This window comes from Eptesicus fuscus, chromosome 3, assembly GCF_027574615.1.
Source record: "Eptesicus fuscus isolate TK198812 chromosome 3, DD_ASM_mEF_20220401, whole genome shotgun sequence".
NCBI classification, from domain to species: Eukaryota; Metazoa; Chordata; class Mammalia; order Chiroptera; family Vespertilionidae; genus Eptesicus; species Eptesicus fuscus.
Genome location: NC_072475.1, coordinates 29725252 through 29748628, shown reverse-complemented (window position 1 = coordinate 29748628; position 23377 = coordinate 29725252). Strand labels below are relative to the sequence as shown.

The 23377-nt window shown below is 39.2% G+C and overlaps 1 protein-coding gene across 1 annotated transcript in view; it reads right to left on the bottom strand.

Annotated features, from left to right (window-relative positions):
• Positions 1–229: 229 nt before the first annotated feature.
• LOC103286797 (EGF-like and EMI domain-containing protein 1) overlaps positions 230–23377 on the bottom strand; it is a 146802-nt gene continuing 123654 nt past the window's right edge. Inside the window, exons 7-14 of the mRNA XM_054712956.1 lie at positions 20601–20723; positions 18212–18406; positions 16283–16414; positions 12708–12836; positions 11636–11764; positions 8010–8144; positions 3335–3466; positions 230–237 (exon numbers count right to left, since the gene is read on the bottom strand). Coding sequence (XP_054568931.1) covers positions 230–237; positions 3335–3466; positions 8010–8144; positions 11636–11764; positions 12708–12836; positions 16283–16414; positions 18212–18406; positions 20601–20723 — 983 coding nt within the window. The remainder of the gene's footprint in view (positions 238–3334; positions 3467–8009; positions 8145–11635; positions 11765–12707; positions 12837–16282; positions 16415–18211; positions 18407–20600; positions 20724–23377) is intronic.

Here is a 23377-nt window from a genome sequence, read left to right as displayed (position 1 = left end):
ATTTACTAAATATATTAGTATAATGATTATATAATTTATCTTTTGTGTTTATGTGTGTAAAATCAGATAATAGCACATAACACAAAAATGGAACTGGACTAGGAGGTGGGGAATATTTTTGACTATTCAATTCAATACATTATCTCATATTAGGTTGCCAACAAAATTAAGACACTACTACTTGTCATAAAAAATCTCTCAGCACTATCATGGTATATTCTGCTGGGGTTTAAAATCCTAGAATGGAAGAGAATTATAACATAATTATTACATTAGTATTTTAAAGAATGAACAGTTTATCTCTTCACTAGTTTTTAAATAGTCTATTTATATCACCTTGACAATTGGAACAGTATAAACTTTGTCACTATCTGCTTAATAATTATTCCATTAAAGTTGAGTTAGACAGAAAATGTCACTTCACTGTGGAAATAGCAGGTAACTACCTTTTGAATATGTAAATTCTTACCTTTAGGCTTCTTTTTTTTTTTTTTTTTAAAGCAAACAAGTAGGTTAGGGCTAGCCAACTGCTGCAGCAGCACACTTTATACTGTTGGAAATGCTTGTCAACAGAGCCAAGATAACAGTCCTAAAGTAAAAACCACCTAGTTATATCCAGAAAAGTCTTTGGGCCTGGACATTGTCCTTAGGGATACCAATGCATTCCCAAAATGGTCAGATGATGAACTAAGTGCCTAATACCATCCTGGTATTACATTTTATATTTACATTTAGACTTTTGGTTTTACTTGCTTGCTGGTTTATAGAAAGTCCTAAGCACTGAAAGTTAATTTAAATCACTATTTTCACCTCATAAAATCAAAGATCATCACAAACAACAGACTTATCCTAACCTTTATTAGACATATTTAAAACAGCAATGTAAAAATAATATTGTAATAACTACATATGGTGTCAGATGGGTACCAGACTTATAGGGGTGATCACTTTGTAAGTTAAATTTGTACATCTGAAGCTAATGTAATATTGTATGTCAATTGTGACTGAAAAAAAAATTACAAAAGAAAATACCAATATTAGCATCCAGTTCACAGCATTCCTGAAGCTCTCAGGTTACTCTGTCCTACTGTGGATGGAGTAGAGAAGGTAGGACAGGCAGGGTTAACAGAGGTAATATAAGAATCACAAGCAGAAAAGGAGGCAGCAAAGTAGTAGTTCTACTGGCTCTTTGAAACAGATTCATTTTAACTAATGACTTTTTATCGGTCTATAATTTGTTTCTACTCTGACAATAATTATAAATACAGACAGATTCTTTTATATATATATAATAGAGGCCCAGTGCACGAATTCATGCATGGGTGGGGTCTGGCCGGCTCCGCCCCCAAATGGGATGGGGGGGCCGATTGGGGGCCAGTGGCCTGGGGGAGGGGCCATGGGTGGTTGGCTAGCTGGCCCTGCCCCTGATCAGGGTGGGGAGGTCCAATCAGGGGTGGGGCTGGCTTGGGGGAGGGGCTGCAGGAGGTTGGCCGGCCAGCCCCACCCACAGATATGGCCGCAGTGGGCGTCATAGCGACTGGTCATTCCAGTCATTCTAGTGTTCCAGTCGCTGGCTTTTTATATATATATATTTATATATATATATATAGATACTAGAGGCCTGGTGCACAAAATTCATGCACTCAGTGGGCAGGGGATCTCTCATCCCAGCCTGCACCCTCTCGCAGTCCAGGAGCCCTGGGGGATGTCTGACTGACGGCTTAGGCCCGCTCTCTAGAGTGGGCCTAAGCTGTCAGTTGGACATCCTTATGGTTGCCACAGAGGCAGGAGAGGCTCCCACCACCACCACTGCGCTCACCAGCCATGAGCCTGGCTTTTGGCTGAGCGGTGCTCCCCCTGTGGGAGTGCACTGACCACCAGGGGGCAGGTCCTGTATTGAACACCTGCCCCCTGGTGGTCAGTGGGTGTCATAGTGACCAGTCGTTCCACCATTAGGTCGATTTGCAATTAGTCTTTTATTATATAGGATAGATAGATAGATAGATAGATAGATAGATTGATTTCAGAGAGAAAGGAAGAGAGAGAGAGAAATATTGATGAGAGAGAATCATTTATTGGCTGCCTTCTGCATGCCCCTTACTGAGAAATTGAGCCTGCAACCCGGGCAGGTGCCCTTGACTGGAATTGAACCTGGGACCCTTCAGTCCGAAGGCCAACACTCTATCCACTGAGCCAAACCAGCTAGGGCTAACCGATTCTTTAGAGTGACTCTCATCTCAGTATAACTTTAAATACTGTGATAAATTGGTTGCAAAGATGGCTGCAACCCTATCTCCCAGCTAGCAGATCTTCTGCAATGTGATTTTACTACTCCTCTGATCAGAGGTAGAATCTGGCCTTATGATTTGTTTTAACCAATAGAATGTGGCAGAAGTGATGATGTGTAGCTTCTGAAGCTAAGCTTCTGACACATTATTGTCAGGTCCAGCCTGACGATTGAACCGGGCTGAGGTAGGGAGGTGGGATTTGAGAAGAGAAAGAAAGACAGGACAGCGGGATTCGGGAGGTCCACAGCTCTCGAGAAGCTCTGGCAACTTTTATTAGTAATACAGTGCTTTTTATACATAAGACACTAAGCAGGGAATCACTCACAAGGAAAACATGCTTTGTTTCTCTAAAATCACTACTGGAGGGATAAGTTGAAGGACAGGTTTCTTGTTACAATAAATCTCACTAGTTGGATACATATTTCTTGGTAAGCCATGAAAGTAGCTTTTATCCTACTGATAGCAGTCATATAAACAAGCCCTGGGAAAGCTCTGTAGGCAGGGGCTGCTCTCGTTATACTGATTAGTTGCCATCCAAACAGGCCTGGGAAATCTGTGCGGGTAGGGTGCCAGCCTTGCTAGCCCCTACAGGTGCAAGGACCGTGTCAGTTTACAGCCCGTTCCCCACACATTATGGCGCCCACTTTCACACTTTGGGAGCACTTCTTCTTGAACTCTTGTTTTGAGATTGCCATGCTATGAGGAAGCCCAAGCTAACCTTATGGAAATGTTATATATGGGAAAGGCTAGGTCCCCTGTCTGAGAAGGCCCCTCAATCCCATTTCCCAGACAACTAACTAACTGGAAGCAGCCACCAGTGACTCCAAGTAAGACCGGCAGGAGAAGCATCTCATCAACCCACAGGATCAAAAGAAATAATAAATCATCATTTTAAGCCACAAAATATTTGAATGGTTATACAATAATAGATAATTGAAAGGTGTACCCTATCATAACACCGCATAGATCTGTTAGAAAAAAAAAACATTTATAAAGCTAACAACTTTATTGATTTGTTGGTTATCTTTTCTAGATTAATGACTTACGTGTGGTGCAGTCTTTTCCTGTGTAACCGGGAGGACAGTGACAGGTTCCAGTTTTTTTGTTGCATTGACCTCCATTCTCACAGGGTCCACAGGAGACCTGGCACTCTGGTCCCCAGGGGCCATCACGGCAGGCTTGTAAAGTAAAAAGGCAGAAAGAAAGGAGCTAAGACTTGTAATAAATCAAGACGGTCCCAGGTAAGCGAGTTGGAAAAGTGTTGCGTGTGTGTGTGTGCGTGTGTATGTATGTGAGTGCATGTGTGTACCCCTGGGCTGCAAACAAAGAAACATTTGAGTAACCTCCAAGGGTTTATAGCACTTCCGAAAATATTCCCTGAAGAAACCAACATGATGCTGTAGCTTGTCACGTTGGAAACACAGATACAGAGGTTGTGTTTTTTTGCTGAAAATGTGGCTTTTCAGACAGTAACAATGGAAGCGATTTTGATAGATGTCTTTGGAGGCAGTTCCACAGAACAAAACCTGAAAATGAGATGTAATTTGTAAAGGAAGCTTAGGAGGAGCGATGCCTAGGAAGCTTAGGAGGAGCGATGCTTAGGAAGCTTAGGAGGAGGGATGCCTAGGAGGCTGTCCCCAAATGGTCACCGGAATCCTTTCTCCCAGTGTTTGCTTCTATTGTAAGCCAGAAGAATCACCCCCGAGGCTTCTAATTTGTGTATTTTATAGGAGCAAACAGTGTACAAAGAGGAGAAAGTGCTGCTTTGTTGAATGCCTTTGAGCTGGAATAGACTGCTGATGCTGCTGGGACCTCTGAGGGCTCGGATAGAGGCTTCAGCATGCATTCTACCACCAAAACCACTGGAATTAGAAACCTGGTAGAAAGCCTTCCTTTAACACGGAGATAATGGTGAAACTTTTCCAAACATCACAATTGTGGGAAGTTACACCAGCCCAAGCTGGCCTGTGAAGTATCTTCTTTCCTGGGCAGCGTTTCACTGAATTACAGAATTATTAAATTTCCTGGGATGTGTATACCATCTCTTGATCACTTACTCTGTGCCGTGCACTTTACATACAGTAGCTCACATTTGCATAAAAATTACTGTATGACATAAGCAACTTTAGCTTCATTTTAAATAGGAAACTGAGGCTGGGAGAGGTTAAGTGACTTACTCTGGGCCAAACCAGCTCAGAAGGAGCAAAGTCAGAATCGAACCCAGATCTTCTGGCTCTCAGCAAACTTAGGCTGCAATACTAGCTACTCAGCACCTGTCAAGCCAATTAACCGAGAGACACCAGAGTTCAAATTTAAAGTTCATTCAATGTGGAACGACTGTAACATAAGTCTGTCCTTATTATAACGATATAAGGGTCGAACAAGCCTCCTTAGATGGACTCCAGGGCCGGCTGGGCCAGAGCCCTCCACATTCAGAGGTCTGCCTGCAGCTGGGGTGCAAAATGCCCCGGGGCTACAAACTAATCAAAACAAAAACGTTGGCTAGATTTTATTTCCCCTCTCTCTCATTTTTGCTCTTTCACAGATTCCTGTAGATACTGGCTCTTCTGCTCTTAAAAGTCATGACTGATGGGCTGAGTAAGTCCTGATGCTGATTGTGGAGAGCACTGTTCATTAGTGCCATTGAAACAATTTGCAGCCTTTAATTAACTATTCATCTGCAATCGAGACACAGGGATGGAGTCAAGATTTTTAAAGACATGTCTGGCTCTAGGAGCACTTGAAAAAGAGAAAGAAAAACAGGCCTGATTTTCATCATGCCCATGACTTGGAGAGCTCTTTTTGCCTTGATTTCAGCTGCCAATCATGGCGATCCCATTCACCCACTCTGGTCTGATTCATAATTTCATTTTGTGGTTAGACACAAATATCAGAATTGGACAAAGTTATCTGATTGAAAAATAATATGTTTTTGAGAGATTATGGTGACCTCTCTATTTTGCTGATTTACATATACTTTCAACTCATTTTCCTTCACAGTGGGAATCTCAGAAGCATGTTCCAATATAGTATATTCAGCAGCTGCTTTAAGAGAATGTTATCAGAATACATTAAATTTACCCAGGTGTGTGTATATGGGATTGTCTCCTCATGCACTGCCTTCCAGGCCATGACTTCTCTGGTAGGAAAGTGAATATGGGGCTGACTCTACCCTTAAAAAATCAGTTGAAGCAGAAGGAGGTTGAGAGATTGGCATGGGACCCACTCTTACACCATGGAAAACACATTTGTGTAATACCAGGCTTCTGGCCCAAGTACTTTTCCCCATTGTTTAAAAAGTCACAGTCCAGCTCCCTAAATAGCCCTCGCTCCATGAAATCTAGATGGACATGGCTGCTTACACACTCCAGTTCCATAGCCATAGGATGACCTGGGAGACCTAGAGCACTTTCTCCCGTTCAGTCACCTCCAACAGGCCCTGCAACTCTCAGAAGATGATCATGCAAGGAGCACTTGTGATAGATACACAAAGGCCAAAGACAACTCCACACCCAGGACTGTCTCTGAATGGACCATAAGGTGTGATGTCCTCCTTTCAAACCTGATAGGAGCAGAAATAGAATATTGGGGATCAGCTATAATTGTAAGAAATATTAATCACGCTCTGTTAACCGTGATTGTGTTGTTCTGATTAAAGAAGGCACATTATAACCTGGCTGGGAGTTGTATGCAGGACCTGGGGGCTCACTTGGAAATGCAGCCTATCCTCCCCCTCCAGGAGTTGTCTATTATTATGGAAAGATTAACCCTTGTTGTAGAAACCAGAGCAGCCAGCCCTTTGCATATCTGCAGGCCTCTGCAAATATCCAGCCCACATTACCTGTAAACTACCCATTTGCCATGCCCTTTTGCCTACTTCCCCATATAATCTTCATCCTTCCACCCAATATAAGCAGCTGGTTTATGGTGGGGGACAAAGCAGATTTTTGTGGATGACCTGCTACTCTCCCATACTGCCAGCATTATTGAATCAACCTTGTCTCTTGCTGAATTGGCTCAAATAGTGACAGGCATCTCAGACCCATTGATTGACTGGGTATAAAACCACCAAATGTCCTCCTGATTTAAAAAACAAAACAAAACATTGCTCTTTACCCAGCCAGCGTGGCTTAGTAGTTGAGCATCAACTTATGAGCCAGGAGGTCACTGTTCCATTCCCAGTCTAGGGCACATGCCTGGGTTGCGGGCCCAATCCCCAGTAGGGGGCATGCAGGAGGCAGCTGATGGATGATTTGCTCTCATTATTGATATTTCTATCTCTCTCTCCCGTCTTCTCTGAAATCAATAAAAACACATTAAAGGGGGAAGAAAAAAAGATTGTTCTTTGGATCACGTCAAAGGCAAAAAGTTCACCTTGCTGTTAGTTATGATCATTTCATTTGTTATACGTTCCGTCTCGCTGTGATAATTTCTCCTGAATAAAGCAGTACCAAGTGCTTAATGCACAATACATGATACCATGAGAAAAAATCTATAAAAAACAAAATTAAAGATTCATTTTATGTATTCAGTTCAGAGCACACTTATTGAGCAAGTCCTGGATGTCAGGATTGTCCTAGGAGGTTGGGGACACTTGGTTGAACAAAAGGAACAGCTACCCTTCTCCTGTAGGGATTAGCTTCTAGCAGGCAAGACAGGCAATAAATATTAGACATAATAATAATTATAGGATATGTTATGGTTAAAGATGAAGAGCACTTGGGAAAAATAATAAGAGTTCAAAGAGACATACAAGTTGCAATTTTAAGGAGGGTAGTACTAATGAGGTTCAGTGAAAAGGTGGCCTAAGACTTGGTCATAAAGTGGAAGAACCCTGCAGATACCCAGGGAAAAGATGTCCATGAGACCACAGTGGAGACAGCCATTTCTCAAATATGGAATACCCTTTTCCAAATTTTCTATGCACCGACACACTTATATCAACATATGTTACTTAGAATTGGAATTAGGGTGTACATAAACTTTTATATTTCTAGATTTATATAAAAACAAACTATGTAATGCCCTGGTCGGTTTGGCTCGATGGATAGAGCGTCGGCCTGAGGACTGAAGGGCCCCAGGTTTGATTCCGGTCAAGGGCATGTACCTTGGTTGTGGGCACATACCCAGCGGGGAGTGCGCAGGAGGCAGCTGGTCGATGTTTCTCTCTCATCGATGTTTCTAACTATCCCTCTCCCTTCCTCTCTGTAAAAAAAATCAATAAAATATATTTAAAAAACAACAACTATGTAATACTTAGAAATATGCAAAAGGGCCACACTGATAACTAGATTTAAATTTTCCAAAATGTTTCCGTGGTTAGAATTTTTGAGGTGTATTTGTTTGGATGATCTGTCTTTAGGTATAAAGAAAATTATTTTTTTAACTCCGAAAGCTAGCAGTGCCCTTGGTTGATTTGTTCACCTCAAAGGACTGACTGACCAGCTTTAATCTTCTTACGACAAGGTTCTCTGCAAGGTGATCTTTCTTCCCTTCCTTGCCCAAGCTCCTACGGGGACAGCTAAAGCAGAGGCTGAGGAGACAAGGTTAAATAACTTTATTGCCCTGTGTCTCAGTTTCCTCACCTGCAAATAGGGGATTAATAAAGCTTACCCCTCTCCTGAGAACACTGGCGGATTAAATAATGAATGATCAGATGGTGCTGAACAAAGGCTGAGCATTGTTATTAGAGAAGAAAGAAAATTTAGCATCAGATTGTACCTTTCTGGCATCTGTTGCCTTGGTAACCAGATTTGCAGGTGCAACTGCCATTTTTGGCGCTGCATTCCAGGGTGTTCTCCTCCACACACTGACATTCTGAAGAGCAGCCAGCCCCATAGGCCCCCTTGGGACAGTCTGCAAGCAAATTGAGGCAAACTGTCACTTGGAAACCACACCTTGGTGTTTTTTCCGCATTGTTAGTGCACAGGCATGTAGTTCTGCAGGGGCTGATTATGGGGGAAACAGGGAGATCATCCTAAGTGCCAGAAAAACAAAAACCAGGGGAACAAATGTCTTTCAAATCGGGCAATTCATTTGCTTTTTGGCAAGTGGATGTGAACAGTGAAGCCTGCACTACTTGAAAGGCTTTGGGGCTTCTGGTAGAAACTGCTTCTCAATGTGCTCCATTGGGGCCCGTAGTTAAAATTCTCCAAGGACTGTGAAGGCCTGCCAGGCCCCATAGTCATCCTGCCACAGCATGGAGATGATGGACAAGCACTGATGTGAAGCTCACCATTGTTCCCCTTCCCTTTCATTATATGGTAATCAGAAACACTTTCACATTCTGTAGATAACACAAAACTTTCATCCTGACAGTAGCATTATCTTGGCTACATCTTTGACAAATGGTGCTTGCCTTTCCTTCACTATTTTCCCCATGCAATCAGGTTTTACAAATGGAATGATAGCACAGGACTTATCACTTGAAAGTCCTACCTTTGCATCCAGGAAAGCCTACCCTTAGATCTCTCTTTGAGGAGTTACTTACAGCAATTCAATCCCCTTTCCAAAATACACCTCTGACCATTTTTTCTTTCCCTTACAGATGTCCAAGGGACTTAACAAGTAAAAGATCCTTCAAGTGCCCTCCAGGCTCAAGTAATTGTATCGTATGCCTATATAGGCTTTTAAAGAAGAAAATAAGCTAATTGATTTTCTGGTGAATGGAAATTAACATCTTCTAATATCTGCTATTATTAGCAGAGATAATTGAGAGAGGTGGTTATAATGCCATGATGTAGGGTGATTCTTGTCCCTGCCAGGGATGGACAGGGTTACCTCTAAAGCAGAACAGAATTATTAACAGGGCTCCTTTTTCACTGTTCGTATTATCTCATTTGGGTGATAAATTATACTAATCCTTGTTCATCTTTCCTGTGGCTTCTAAGTATTGAGTTCTTCCCCAGCCCCACCATCCCCAAGGTCTCTCAGTGAGATTGTCTTCCTTGGTGCAGGCCTCTCCTTGTTCATCCCAGAACTCTTCCCCGCATTGACTCCCATGCCCTTACTCTTTCTGGTTCAGCAACCAGAACAGTGGTTCGGTGGACAGCTCAGGCACAATGGAGTACTTAAAATGTGACAGGTGGGTATAACAAGAGCATGTAACTGGAAATGTGACTAGAAAAAAAAAAGGATGGGTGGAAGAAGTAACTTCTTTAGTCAATCCAGTGTCTACTCTGTGTTGTACATTGAAATATGTTCTCCAAAAATTCATACGTTGAAGTCCTTAGCCCCAGTACTTCAGAAAGTGACCTTATTTGTAAACTACATCATCAGTGATGTAATCAATTAAAATGAGGTCATACTGAAGGATGGGCCTCTAATCTGATAAGGCTGGTGTGCTTATACTTAGAGGACATTTGGACACAGAGATACTCATACAGGGAGGATGCCATGTGAAGACTGGAGTTATGCTGTCACAAGCGAAGGAAGCTAGGATAGAGGTCTGGAACTGATCCTGGTGCCTTCAGAGGGAGCATGGCCTGCTAACACCCTCATCCTGGACTTCTAGCCTCCAAAACTGTGAGGCAATAGATCCCTGTTAGTTAAGGAACTCAGTTAGTTGCACTTTATTACAACAGCTCTAGAAAACTAATATAGGTTTTCACACTGAAGCTTCTCAGGGCCAGGCAAGTGGCATTAATAAATGAAGCCTCACGTCTAAGCAAACAGTATTGAAAAATTGAAATGTGCATTTTTTTTTCGAAAGATGGTCATATTCAAAATGCTAACTACTATTACCACCACCATTTGCTCTTCAAATATTTGACCAGATGAGTTATGATTTTAATGTGTTTTTTTTGCCAAAATATCTAGTATTGCCTTATAAAATATTTAAAAATTATTGCTACAAAATGGGATGTACCCTGTTATCCCAGAGCAGTGATTTTCAACTGGTGTGCTGCCAGAATTAAGACATGTACTACCTGACTATTTAGTCAGGGAACTGACCTCTTTTCGCTTAGATTGTCAAATAAAAAAATGACAACAGCCAACACAACAACAGCTGTCTGGTGTGAATGCCCAGTCTTGAACTTTAAATATACAGGTACTAGAATAGAGTTGCATCTTATTGGTCATGTCACAAATAAGGTTGCATCTGATTGGTTAATTCTTGGTACCAGAAATCCTTACATACAAGTATAGGCACCTGATTTTTTTAAAAAAGTCACTTTGGAGCAAAAGGATAGGTAATTACCATTATTATTTTTTTGTAAATCAATAAAAATTATACCTATTTTTGTCACATCAGCAAAAAATATATTTGTTGGTGTCCTGCAGAATTTCAGTAATTAGTTTATGTATGCCATTAGATGCAAAGGTTGACAATTGCTGCACTGGAGGAACAATAATAGAAATGATGTTATCTTTGCTTCTAGGTTTGTTTTCTTCCCTTGGCATGTTCTAGGAGGTACACGATGTTCTGGAATATGCCCTCTGCACCTGCATTTTTCACATTTACCCCTGCCTGCTCCCCTTCTCTTCTACATTGCTAACCCAAGCCAGACAGTTCATTACCCAGGTTCAGTTTTCCATGATGCCTTCCTGGCTCTCTATTTGGAGTCACAATTTACTTTCTGTTTTCTCGGGACATACCTTTATAAAATAGACAAAATCCATGGACAGTCAAATAAAAATGCATTATAAAACTCTAAAAGGTCTCTATTATTAAGAAATGGGTCATGGTATTTCTGAGGTCCACTTGGGAGGACTTTCAGAGGAGGGCACACAGAACAGGTAGAGGAACAGGTAGAGGGCACACAGAACAGGGTGGAGAATGTTTCAGGCTCATACGTGCTTGCACACGGCTACAAGATGGGATGGTGGGAACCCAGAGACGTCCATTAGGAGAAATCCTATAAGCTACTGAAGAGACTGAAGTACTTACTGGTGATGGTGTGTTCTCACATCTTTTGCAAAATGCGATTGATGGCCAAAATGCAAAATAAATAGCCTGTTGCAGAAATTTTAGGGGATGATAATGTTATGCACTAGAACCCAGAAATAATGGAGACTTTTTCTGTTCATTTTAATATGCAACTCCCACAAAGTGCCACGCCTCCTTCTAAATGAGCTAGTAACCATCCTTTCTCAATAATTAAGGTAAACACTAATGAGAAAAACAAGTAAAGAATTCAGAAATAGTTTTCTTTCATTCATCAAAATCTAGAGTCTCTAAAATAAGAAGTCTAAACAAAGACTAGAACATAAATTGTCACATATACATACATATGTGTGTGTGTGTGTGTGTGTGTGTATAAATTATGGTTTTAGCCTCTTCCTTTTTCTAATTTTTGGTACTTTTCTGAGCCTCCTTGAGAGCAAATGCAGTGCCTGTGACTTACTCAGATGACAAAACCTCCCATAGCGCCCTGGCTCACACACACAGGCACCGTACACCCTGTGGCAATGGCCATTGTTGGCGCAGTTACATTTCCTTTTGCAGTTCTTCCCAAAGAGTCCTTGAGGGCATCCTAGAGGTGGGAGGACAAACAAAGCAAATATTAACCCATATGCAAACCTTGCTAGAGCTGTTGTTACATGAAATAAGGAGCTCGCAAAAGGTTTCCAATCTGGATGGACGGAGGCTAATGAGATCTTTTAAAAACCACAAATATGATGTTATACCCTCTGCCTAAGTTCCATAATGACTGGACACTCCTGTCAGGTTAAAACTCCAAACTTAATAAGACTATGAGTCCCTACTTAGACTGCCTCAGGCAGCACGAATACTCTCCGATGGATGTTTGCTCCACCAGCCAACCTGGTTCCTCTAATGCACCTCACTCCTACCCACTTCAGAGTCTGGAAATGCTCTTCCCTTACACTTGCCCTGTCTCATGCCCCTCATTTTGCCGGCTTCTGCTGCAGTGCACCTTCTCTAGAAGTTGCTGTGGCTCACACTGACTGCATTTTCCTCATGTTCTGATCCCAAGGCACACATTACCATATCATAATGAGTGGCACAGTGCCTTGCAAAGACTTTATATAATTTGAATGAATGAATACATATTATCCAGGGGGATGAATATTTAGGACACCCGTAGGAGCCTTCCTGTAAACTCTCAGAGAGTGAAGTAAACGTGGTTTCCATCTCCCCAGTTCCGTGATCTGTGGGACCCTAATAAACTCCTCATGATTTCTGGCAATCCCTATCTTGGGCCTGGAAAAGCAGTTTATTTTTTGGCTTTATCAACCTATGTAGAAAATGTGGCCTTTTCCCTGGTCTCTATGAAAAATCCACACACAGCCTCAATGACATTTTGTAAGTTTTCATTCATAATTTCTTCTCTTTCCCTCTTCTCCTTTTCTCCTCTGATTTTCATCTCCTTTCCTCCTTTTAATTATGAAGAGCAAATAAATAAGTCTCAAGATTTTAAAGAGTTATCTTATGTGACCAGCACATGACAGTCCTACCATGTTCACAGGTTTTCCCATGCACCCCTGGGGGGCACTGGCACTGCCCAGTTAGAGGATCACATGTGCCTCCATTCTGACAATCACAGATGCTTCCACATTCTTCCCCACTGGTCTCGGAGGAACAAGCTATGAAGGAAATGGAGAAGTTGAGCTATCACAGTATAACATACTCATTGTGATACAAATGGAAAACACACACACAACAATCTTGTCTTCCTATTAGAGTGGATACCAAGTAATCAAAATCTCTGTAATTTGCAGGCCTGAGAAGTATCTCTGGCATGCCTCCAGTTTAAGTGGCATAGTAATTCCTGGGGATTACTGATGCAGCTACTTAAAATGATGACTGAGGCATGGCTAAGAAAGTTTACATACAAAATTGACCTTGTTCCTTAAACTCTGACCATCACATTTTCAAAGCTTAGATACCCTTGCTGTATAATTCCAAAAACTTTAATGAGAAACACACTGCACCTTTTATTTTAAAAAATGGAAAGAAAATGTAGGAAAAGAATGGCATGTCTTTTTCACCGGGAATAAATGCAACTAAGACTGTCTTGAGGGTCCCAAGGTAATTTGCATTCTTCGTCAAAGAATGATGAAGTCAAGCAAACAACGGTTTTGTTGTTTTGGGGGAAAGTGTTCAGTAGCCCAATAAAAATAATAAATTGGGAAAAATGTCTGTAGCTTTATTTTAATTTTAACTTGGGTAAATACAGCTGTTTAGAAAATGTCAGTAACCATTTTAATTGACATTTTATCATAATCGGCTACATATTACAAAACTACATTTATATCACCTCCTCTATTCACCCACCCACACCATCCCAGATGCTTATATGGAAACTTGGCTTCTTCTGCACTGTTATTTTCTTTGTTTTTAAGCCCTAGGCCACTATGAAAAGGAAAGACGAAAACAAAAGGAGTAAGAGAGAAAAATCGGTCAACAAACATTGGTTTAGGTCTACATTGTTAATTTACATGTAGTAAGTCTTTGAATTCTTACAGTGACAATAGAAGGGATGAGCAGAAAAAAATCCACCTGAAAAAGAGAGCTAAGGAAGTTTACATGACTTGCACAGTATCTAGATTACAGCAAGTCATCAATTCAACATCTGCAAACCATGCTATTATCTGTCACTACCCCACACAGTAGAATATGATACCACATAGTGCACAGATATGCTAAGTAATTCATTAGCATCAAACAGAGCAATTGGCCTGGAGGAACAAATTTTAAAACAAACATACCCCAAACCACAGCTGGAAGATTTGGAAGGCGTCATGAACCCTCCCCTCCATATATAACCCATTCATCTGTCATATGAAAATAACCTTCCCAGACAATTGGATAGAGTGTCATAATAACAAATGAAATATTCAATATGAAATCTCTTCAAAAGAAATGGAGTCCTGAAAGGTGCTATTAAAATTAATGTGATAATTTTTAAATTGTTTCATTCTAATAACATGGAAAATCCCCAACACTTCAAAGCAGATATCTTCATCATAGACCAATAAACGGATTAGACTAGAAGATCTACTCAATGGGAAAACTAACTCTCCAGATCTCTTTAGAATGCTCTTTTTTAAAATTTCCCTTGCAGCGTTTGAACAGCTGGGACTTTTAAAAATATGGATGATGAATGATTTGTCACATCCATTTATTGAAGTTTATAGGGATTTAAAAAAAAGTTCTCACTTCCCATTTTTGTTAAAGAATCAGTGAACATTTTTTCCCCCCAATTTGGAATATTTTGTTTTCATCTTTGTAAAGAATTTTTAAGAAATGCAGAGAGAAATGCAAAAAAATATATAATCTTCTGCTTTTAGGGACAGACTCCTATACAGGAAGGACCATGTGAAAACTTAAAAGATCCTCAAAATTTTCTAAAGTCAAAGAAGGGGGCATCTTATCTTCATCTTATCAGCAAGTTCATTTTAAATATCTCTATATTAGTTTTATATTAGACATGCTATATTCTGATGTATTTGAGATAGATTTTTAGTTTTATTTCTCATGCTGCCATGCTAGAAATGAAGGGTTTGGAAGATACATATTTCCAACAAAACTTACAATATAAAGAAAAATGTTTATTTCACTTTATTCATGCAATAACACTTATTGATTCTAGTTTTATAGAGTTGCAGATCAATGTCAAGTTGTAGGTCAACATAACTGAGTAATTTAATATCAATTTTTTTATTTGTTCATTTATGAACTAGGTGCCTCCAGTTTTGAGAAACATGAGTAGGACCTTGACAATGAGCACTGAGTCTAGTCAAAGAAATGGAACAGGAGAATAGGTGTCTCTAATCAGAGAGAGAGAGAGAGAGAGAGAGAGAGACTTTAAATTCACTGAAATAAAAATAATTGTGGTTAGACTGGGCCATCAAAAAGGCTTCATACAATAAGTGGAAATGGAGAAAAATGGTGGTTTAGCAAAAGGCACAAAAATAGAAAGTGCAAAGCAATAATTAGGGAGTAGTTTAGTTTGTTGGAAATGATAAGCTGGGCAAAGGGTTGTGATTAGGATCAAAAGCAAAAAAATTGAGAAGGGCCTGATTTTAGAGGGTCACTAGTGAGTATTTCAGAAACATATGCTTTATGTATCAGGAAATGGGTCACTCATATTAAAGTGGTTGTTTTTTTTTTGTTTGTTTGTTTGTTTTGTAGCAGAAGAGACACATGAGCAGAGAGATGCATAAGGAAGGTCCTCAAGACCCTAGCTAGTAATCTTGGTTAAGCCACTTCATATGTAATGACTTAAGATCATATCAATCTCCTAATTGAAACAATATTTGTGCTTTTTCTTCCTATATGCTGGGGATTCAAATGAAAAATCTGCTCATATCATCTTCTAAGCTAATCACAAAGGCTAAGAAAACCTTTCTCTTAAAAAATGTTCTAAGGTAAATTTAAAAAGAGAAAGAGGAAACAAAGATAGTTAATATATTTTGTTTTTATTACTTGGTCGTTTTAGTACCTGCAAGTACACCTCCATTTAAAATATAAAGAATACATTTATTAGAGGTATCATTTTTAATCTTTTATATTTTTTATGAGAGACATATAAAATACTCGAAAGTGCCATTGCCTCTACTAACATATTTTGAAAGGAAAAAAGGAAAGAAAAAAAAAAACACACAAAAGGAAAGAAGCAGCAGTCAAGCAATCCCATTAATTGCACTTTTTTTTTTTTTTTGGTCGTTATTGGGAATAGCTTGCCTGGGCCTAATGACTTATTTAAATGGAGGGATTTTTAATAAGCCTAGAATGTTAGGGTCCTTTATTAACTTTTATGCTCCATGGATAAATAAGAAACAGTACATGAAGTTTTCCAGGGAACACAAAATCTCCCCTTTTAATCACATGTTCATTTTAAAACCTCAGTGCTTCACAGGCATTCTCTATGCACAACAAATGAATTGGTTTCTCGCCCATATCAATGGCTTACCTGGTTAAAACATTTTAGGGAGAACACACGTATAGGAGAACTCACCACCAGCGGTCTAGCAACAGTAAAGGAGAAGAGAGCACCCTCTTACCAACCCTTCAGGGTATCACTCACTCTCATTACAAAGAATGCCACCCCAGCCAGCTGGGCAGGAGCACCCACTCTTTCCCTCCTGGCACCGGCCTCCATTCATGCAGTCCTCACAGCTCAAACTGCAATCATGTCCAAAGGTGTGATCTAAACAGACTGGAATATGATACATTTTCAGTTAGTTCAAACTGTCTCCGTCACTGAAAATGGAGATGAAAGACTTAATTTCACACACACACACACACACACACACACACACACACACACACACTAATCCTCCGATCCTTGAAGATATTTCTTAAAGTCCCAGAAAAAGAAAATGGCAAAAAATATCTTTTAAAGTAGATATTATTTTGTATTTTCCAATGATACTATTGAAATATGGTCCCAAAAGGATATTTAGAATATTTAAGGAAGTTTAAAAAGTATGAAGAGAAAGTGTCATTGATTCCCAAACACCAAAATAATCAATATTCCTGCCATTTGGTGCTTTTCCTCTTCTTGGACTTTAGATAAACTGAATTGTAAAGTGTGTGGTCTTGGTGTCACTCTTCTTTCATTCAATGTAATATTTGTGAGACTCACCCATACTGCACTTACACTAGTTTTTGGTGTTTTTTTTAAGTCTGTATCGTATTTTAGTGTATAAGTGTACCATGAAGTGTTTTTCCATTTTCTTTTTGAGGGAAATGACCTTAATATAAATAAGGATGGAGAGATTTGATTTCCGTTGTTTTAAGGATTGTTTCATTTCAAGTTTTTCCCTTGATTCTAGTGGGGACTCTCAGGCATCCCAATTGAATGTGTGTTATGTTGAGCAAGCCCTCTCTCCTTTGGCAGATCCTGGGCTGCCGACTCTACCTCCCCATCACTATGATACTGCTGGTAACTGAGCTCAGCTCCTTGCCCTCTTAGCAGCTGCCTTTTAGATTCCCTGGCTTCTCTGCCCGCACAGCCCACACATTAGTAAATGGCTCAAGGAGAAAAGCAGCAGAGTTAGTCCATTTCACCCGTCTGGGTCTCTCTCCTCTCCAGATCTTGGCCATTCAAGTTCTGGTTGCCTTAGTAGGCCTGAACTCTTTCCATTCAAACTTTCAGTCATTGAAGTATCAGAAGTTTAATGAAGAAACAGTAAAGCATTCCTACTTTTAAGCAGATGCATTTACTAATATTATTATTGTGATTCACCAAAGCATGAAAATATTTCTGCCATTTTACTGAATGCATCCTGAAGCAATCATCAAGCTCTGTTAAACTACAGCAAATAGAAGGAGAACAAAAAGAGCAGCTCTGTTTGACAAAGAAAAGAAAAGGAAGCAGCAGACTGGCTGCAAACTGTTACTTTTGAAAGAGGAAATGCTCATTTATTTTGATCAGAAGTGATTTGATGCTTGAGTTCTGTTGTGTGGATATATGCATCTAAGAAAAACTGCTCATGAATTTAAGATACTTTCTTGGTCCACTTGAATATATTAAACAGTTAGTTCTCATTGTTTTAAAAACTGGGAAGAATCTAGATTTCAAAGCAATTTAAAGTAAGTTTTTAACTATATAAAAGCGACTTCTAATGGAGTTTTAATAGTCAGAACTAAAAGGTCCCAATCCTCCCCATTATGATAATTTAAAGATACTTTTCAGCTCCATTTTACTGTATTGAACTTGAACAGCCCCCAACACCATGTACCCACACCTCTACACATACCTGCATAGCAAATTGTGAAAGGGAAGGAAGATAAAAGATGATGGGTTTGCTAGGAAGCTCAGTGATTAAGCCCCTATCCCAGTGGTTGGCAAACTCATTAGTCCCACTTTTCTTGCTAACATCCCGTTAAAATGTTAAAATATTTGGTGGCCTTAAGTATGGATAATGAAATTGTTTATAAAATAATTTACGTGAATTCTCTAATAATAAAGAAAAGAGGTGACTGCAATGAGATAAATTCTTTTACTCACCAACTTTGGGCCATAGAGCTAGTTCTCCTCGAATATCTTTTCCCACTTTGTCCTCGTCTTCTTCATCTTGGTAGGTGGGAGGCAGAGAGGGAGCAACATAATGAAGCAGTCTAGGCGGGCTCTTGAACAGAAGGCCTGCGAACCTCACAACTTCTAATTCCTCTTCTCCTTCCTCTAGCTCATCATCATCTAAAGCTAAGACCACACAGGAAGATGGCTGAATTCAACATGCTGGTTAAAAGAAGGAAAAATCGAGCAAGGGTGGATGAGAGAAATGAGAGAGTTTGAACTAGACAGCCAAGGCAGGGGGCCACTGAAAGGGAGAACTCTTTGAGGCCGTTTCAAAAAGTCTCTTGTAAATGAGGGTGAGAAGCAGCTATCACAAAGCTGAAACCGCAGCAGAGAGAACAAAAGGAAAAGATCTCAGTCTGTGAGGAAAGGGGAGGACAGGTTGAGTGAAGGAAGAATACGTGGTCTCCATTGTTCCTGAAGAAGAAAATGGGGGTGGAAGTAGTTTAGAAGAGACACATGAGATTCTTCACAGTGACTTACAGATGCAAGTTTTTCCATCACTTCCAATTCTGTAGCCTTCCTCACAAGTACAGTGGTAGGTTCCCACAGAGTTAATACATACTTGATCACAGACTATGCTGGTATCCAGACACTCGTCCACATCTAGGAACATTTAAACAATGTCTGCTTTTAGGCACTGAGAGATAAAATAGACATGGTGAAGTCATGGGCATGTTTGTATTCCTGTTGTCACCTTAATTCATGACAATGTACTGTCCTATAGAAAACTTAGCCTTGGACACTTTCTTGAGTATAGCCTGCCCATTTTTTTTTTCTTTCACTCAAGTTTACTGTAGTTCATCTACATAGACAAGGTCTTTCTGAGACCTTGTTCATGAGGTTTTGATGAGGAATTTAAAACAAAATAAATTCAATGGTCTCAGGCTGTACACCATTTTGTATAATTTTCATTCATTCTTGAAATATTCAGTATCTGTAATGAAGCATTTCTTCCATGCATAATTCTGTACAAAGTTTATGGAGAATTTTAGAGATGAAAGAATGCTAAGCTTTTATTTCATGTGACTGTCCATATCTGAGCCTAGACTTTGGTCAATGTGTTCACAATAGTAAAAGTTTACTGATGAAGCTGGGTTTCTAAGCTTTGGCTCAGATTATGATACCTTTTCAATTTGGATGCATGTACCCAAGTATGTATATTCACACCATACAATCATCTTTTGGCTGACTTTGCTTAAGAGCAGATGGTCGATGAAATTCAAATTTCTTGGCTCCTGTTAATTGGATTAAATGTGGTAAATGGTAATATATTGTACTGTGTTTAGAATATATAGATATCATATCTGTGTTTTCTTTGCTGTTACCTACATTGCAAGGCTGAGGAGCTTGGCATCTATATGAAAAAAACACACTTATCATCCTCAACATAATTCAGGAATTTGTTTCTTTAAGCAAAGAAACACTATTTTTTTCTGAGGCATAATATTCTTATATATGTTGACTTATTAAAAAAGATCATCTTATGTTTGCTTTGACTTAAAGAAAAATGTGGTTCGAAATAATTGTAATGATCATAAAATGAAAATTTAAAGATTCCATGTTTTAAAAATAAACTTAAAAAAAGTAAATGGTAGCAATGGCTCAAATGAACTATTCTAAATGTGATGGTGTAAAAAAGTGAATTAACTCTACTCACTAAATTCATACTCTCCTGTGAAAACAAATACATAATCTAGAAATTATCTGAAAGGTAAGTGAACCAATTTTAACAAGGAACTTAGAAAATTATAAAATTGCATTTTAAAACTTGCATTAGTTAAATTAATATAATATATAAAAGATTCTGATACAGATTTGGACCATGGCAATGAATTGGCAATCCTCGTTACTATTCTCTAATTAAAATGATTTTCAGCCACCAACTTTCTAATTCCAGGCAAGATTGTCATGAGTGACTCGTATGGCAGTGTGCTATGACCTGCCAGAACCTTTCACTTGCCAATATAGATTAAGTTAGGTAAAGGAATTATGGGCCAATAAGTTATTATAATAATAATAGCTGCCTTTAGATGAGTGACTTCTCTTTCTCAATCACTGTGTTAGGCACTTCACATTTATTACTTCCTTTAATGTCCAAACGAATCCTATTATTGTCTTCACTTTGCTGGTGAGGATCTGCAGCTCAGAGCAGTTCATTGCCCAAGCTCATAGGATAGTAAATGGTAGAACCAGGTAGACATCCAAGTCTCTTCAGGAAAGGCCTTCCTTTCCCACCCTAACCCCCTTCCTCACATGTTCCTCCTTCACTGATTGCCTCATCGCACCAGTGATTTCATGTTAGATCTCAGGAACTTACCATCACACCCACAGCCATCAGAACTGATCTGAAAGCCTTTCTTACAGCTGCATTCATAGCCTCCCAAATAGTTGATGCAGAGCTGGGCACAGCAGGCTTCTCCATTCTCACATTCATCAAGGTCTGAAGGGGAATAGGACATTTCTGTTGTTTCAGAGACAGGAATTTCACTGGCCTATAGAATTAAATTAAAGCCTCACTTATAAATTAAGATTGTTTTACTACTCATTTTCTATTTCTCAGGCTACATTGTACAGACATCAAAGCAGCTATAACACAAAAAGAATGAGGCTCACATTCGCATTTACGTTTCTTGCATGTTTTTCCTATGCCTGCCATTTATTTTTAAAAGTATGTAAATAATCTCCAAATGCATTTATAAGCACAGGAAAAGAGATTTCTGCTATTTTTCCACTTTAAACAGCAATTTGACTAAATAAACAGAGAACCTGAAGAAGAACAACAACATCAAAACAGCTTGAGAGGAAGAGTCAAAAATTCCACTTAGTGAACATTTGAGCAAAGAGGAGGCAGTCTCACACTTGTTCTAGACCTTCAGATGACAGAACTTTGCAAGCAAATGGAATTCACAAAGCTGGGAAGAGAAGTGGCAGCTGCAATTTGGAGAGAGGGCAGACAATCTTTTTAAATATTGTGTTTTGAATTGTAGAATATTTCAGAGGATTTGCTTGAACTTTGTGATGATGCTTTGGCTAGGATGAGTGGGGTCAGGGTTTTTCATTTTACTGTCGGTGACATTACCCTGGCATGTCCTATCAGATAAACAGCTTTCTAAGTGATGCTCTTTAAGTGTCCTTCAGCATTGTTATCCCAGAATTCTACAATCCTGAATATTTTGTCCACATACATAACTGCTCTGAGGAAAAGAAAAATGCACCAGAATTAAGTCAAATTGAAACCCTTTAGCCAAAGAATAATCAACTTGGCTTGAGTTTTGAGGTGATCATTCCTAACATACTTGTCCAAGGAGTAGCAACAGACTCTTCACCCACTGTCTCCCTTAGGACCGACGCCTGGGAATTGGGTGGTCTGGGTTTTTAGCTATAGGCTCTTGGTTCAATTCAACCTTGTGTTTGTTGAGCTGGTATGTTGGGTGGCCTGTCAGTGCCGAGTTTACAAAGTCCCATTGCTCCCTAACTACATGAGCAGCCACAGATATAAAAGGTCAATATCTCAATTAACCTTGGAAAGGGTACCAGTGTAAGGAAATGTAGACAAGAGGAAAGGGAGGAAAGAAAATGCAGTCAATTATCTAAGGTGAGGGATCACCATAAAACTTCTAAAGGAAGGTCATTTGGACACAAAACATTCTTTCTCCTGCAAAATGTCAGAAGCAGTGCTACTCACAAAATTCTAGGTGATATTTTTTCCTCTCTTTTATTAAACCATCCTTTGTCCTTTGGATTAAATAGCATGAATATAGAGGGCAAAATTGCTTTTAATAATTCAGTTTTATTTAACTTAAAACATTATCCTTAATGGTTTTTTAAAAAAATATATTTTGCCGAAACCGGTTTGGCTCAGTGGATAGAGCGTCGGTCTGCGGACTGAAGGGTCCCAGGTTCGATTCTGGTCAAGGGCATGTAACTCCGTTGCGGGCACATCCCCAGTGGGGGGTGTGCAGGAGGCAGCTAATCGATGTTTCTCTCTCATCGATGTTTCTAACTCTCTATCCCTCTCCTTTCCTCTCTGTAAAAAATCAATAAAATATATTTAAAAAATATATATGTTAAAGTCTTCTCAAATACTAACAGAGCCTCCAAAGACATATTTCTCAGGATTCCTTGTTCTCAGGTACTAGGAGCACAAGTGTATCACAATTGGAAAGTGAGCTCCACAGTCTATCATTTTATGTTCCATTTAGATACTTCTTCCATCATCATTCCTCTGAGGTGATTTCTAGCTTGTCTCATGTAAACCATCCTAGTCTGAAACTCACCTGAAACCCCGCCCTTCTTACATCACAAGCCTTTCTTAAAATGCTGTGTCCCTTCAACACTTAATCACCTGTTTCCTAAATTCCTTGACTTATTTTCAGATGGTATTTGGTAAGATCTTTGCTTGCTAAATTTTTTCATTTTATTTTCCTCCTTTCTGATAATCATGTTTTTCTTACATTGGTCAGTACTGCCAATTGCAGAGAAATTCACCTATTCATAAAAATTTAGCTCTCATCAAAAATAGAGCTTCAATTGAAGCCAGGCAAAACAATTAAAAATTTTAATTTTGACTTCAGAAAAGAGTGAAAATTAAACCTTGGAAAAAATGATCTTTTGTATGTGACCCCCATAAATAGCTGTTGAACAAACTCAAAAGGTTAGAAAAAAATTTTGTTTCTAATATCTAATGATGGTTAAACGTAAAGAGCTTACTGCTGATCAGACACTTGGATTTTCTATTGCTGTCTTTCAAATTGTGTTAATGCATCTCTAGGTTTTAGCCCTAAAACATTTTTGGAGTTGGGAAAGACAGGTTGACAATTTGCAGACTGGACAACTTATTTTCCCATTTATTTGTATTCTCAAATATAAAAAAATGTTGATCCTAAAATAAGCTAAAAAGAAAATTCTTTAATTTCCTCCAGATATGAATATTTTTACAAATCAACCATGGCCTTAATCTGTTCTCAGGTAAATAAGCAAAATTTGTATGTGTACCCTCCAAACAATTCATTGCCTTACTATAGTGAATATTTGGTCTTTAGGAATGAGTGTTATTTATTGTTGGGAAATGAAATAAACTTAAGCCATAAACAA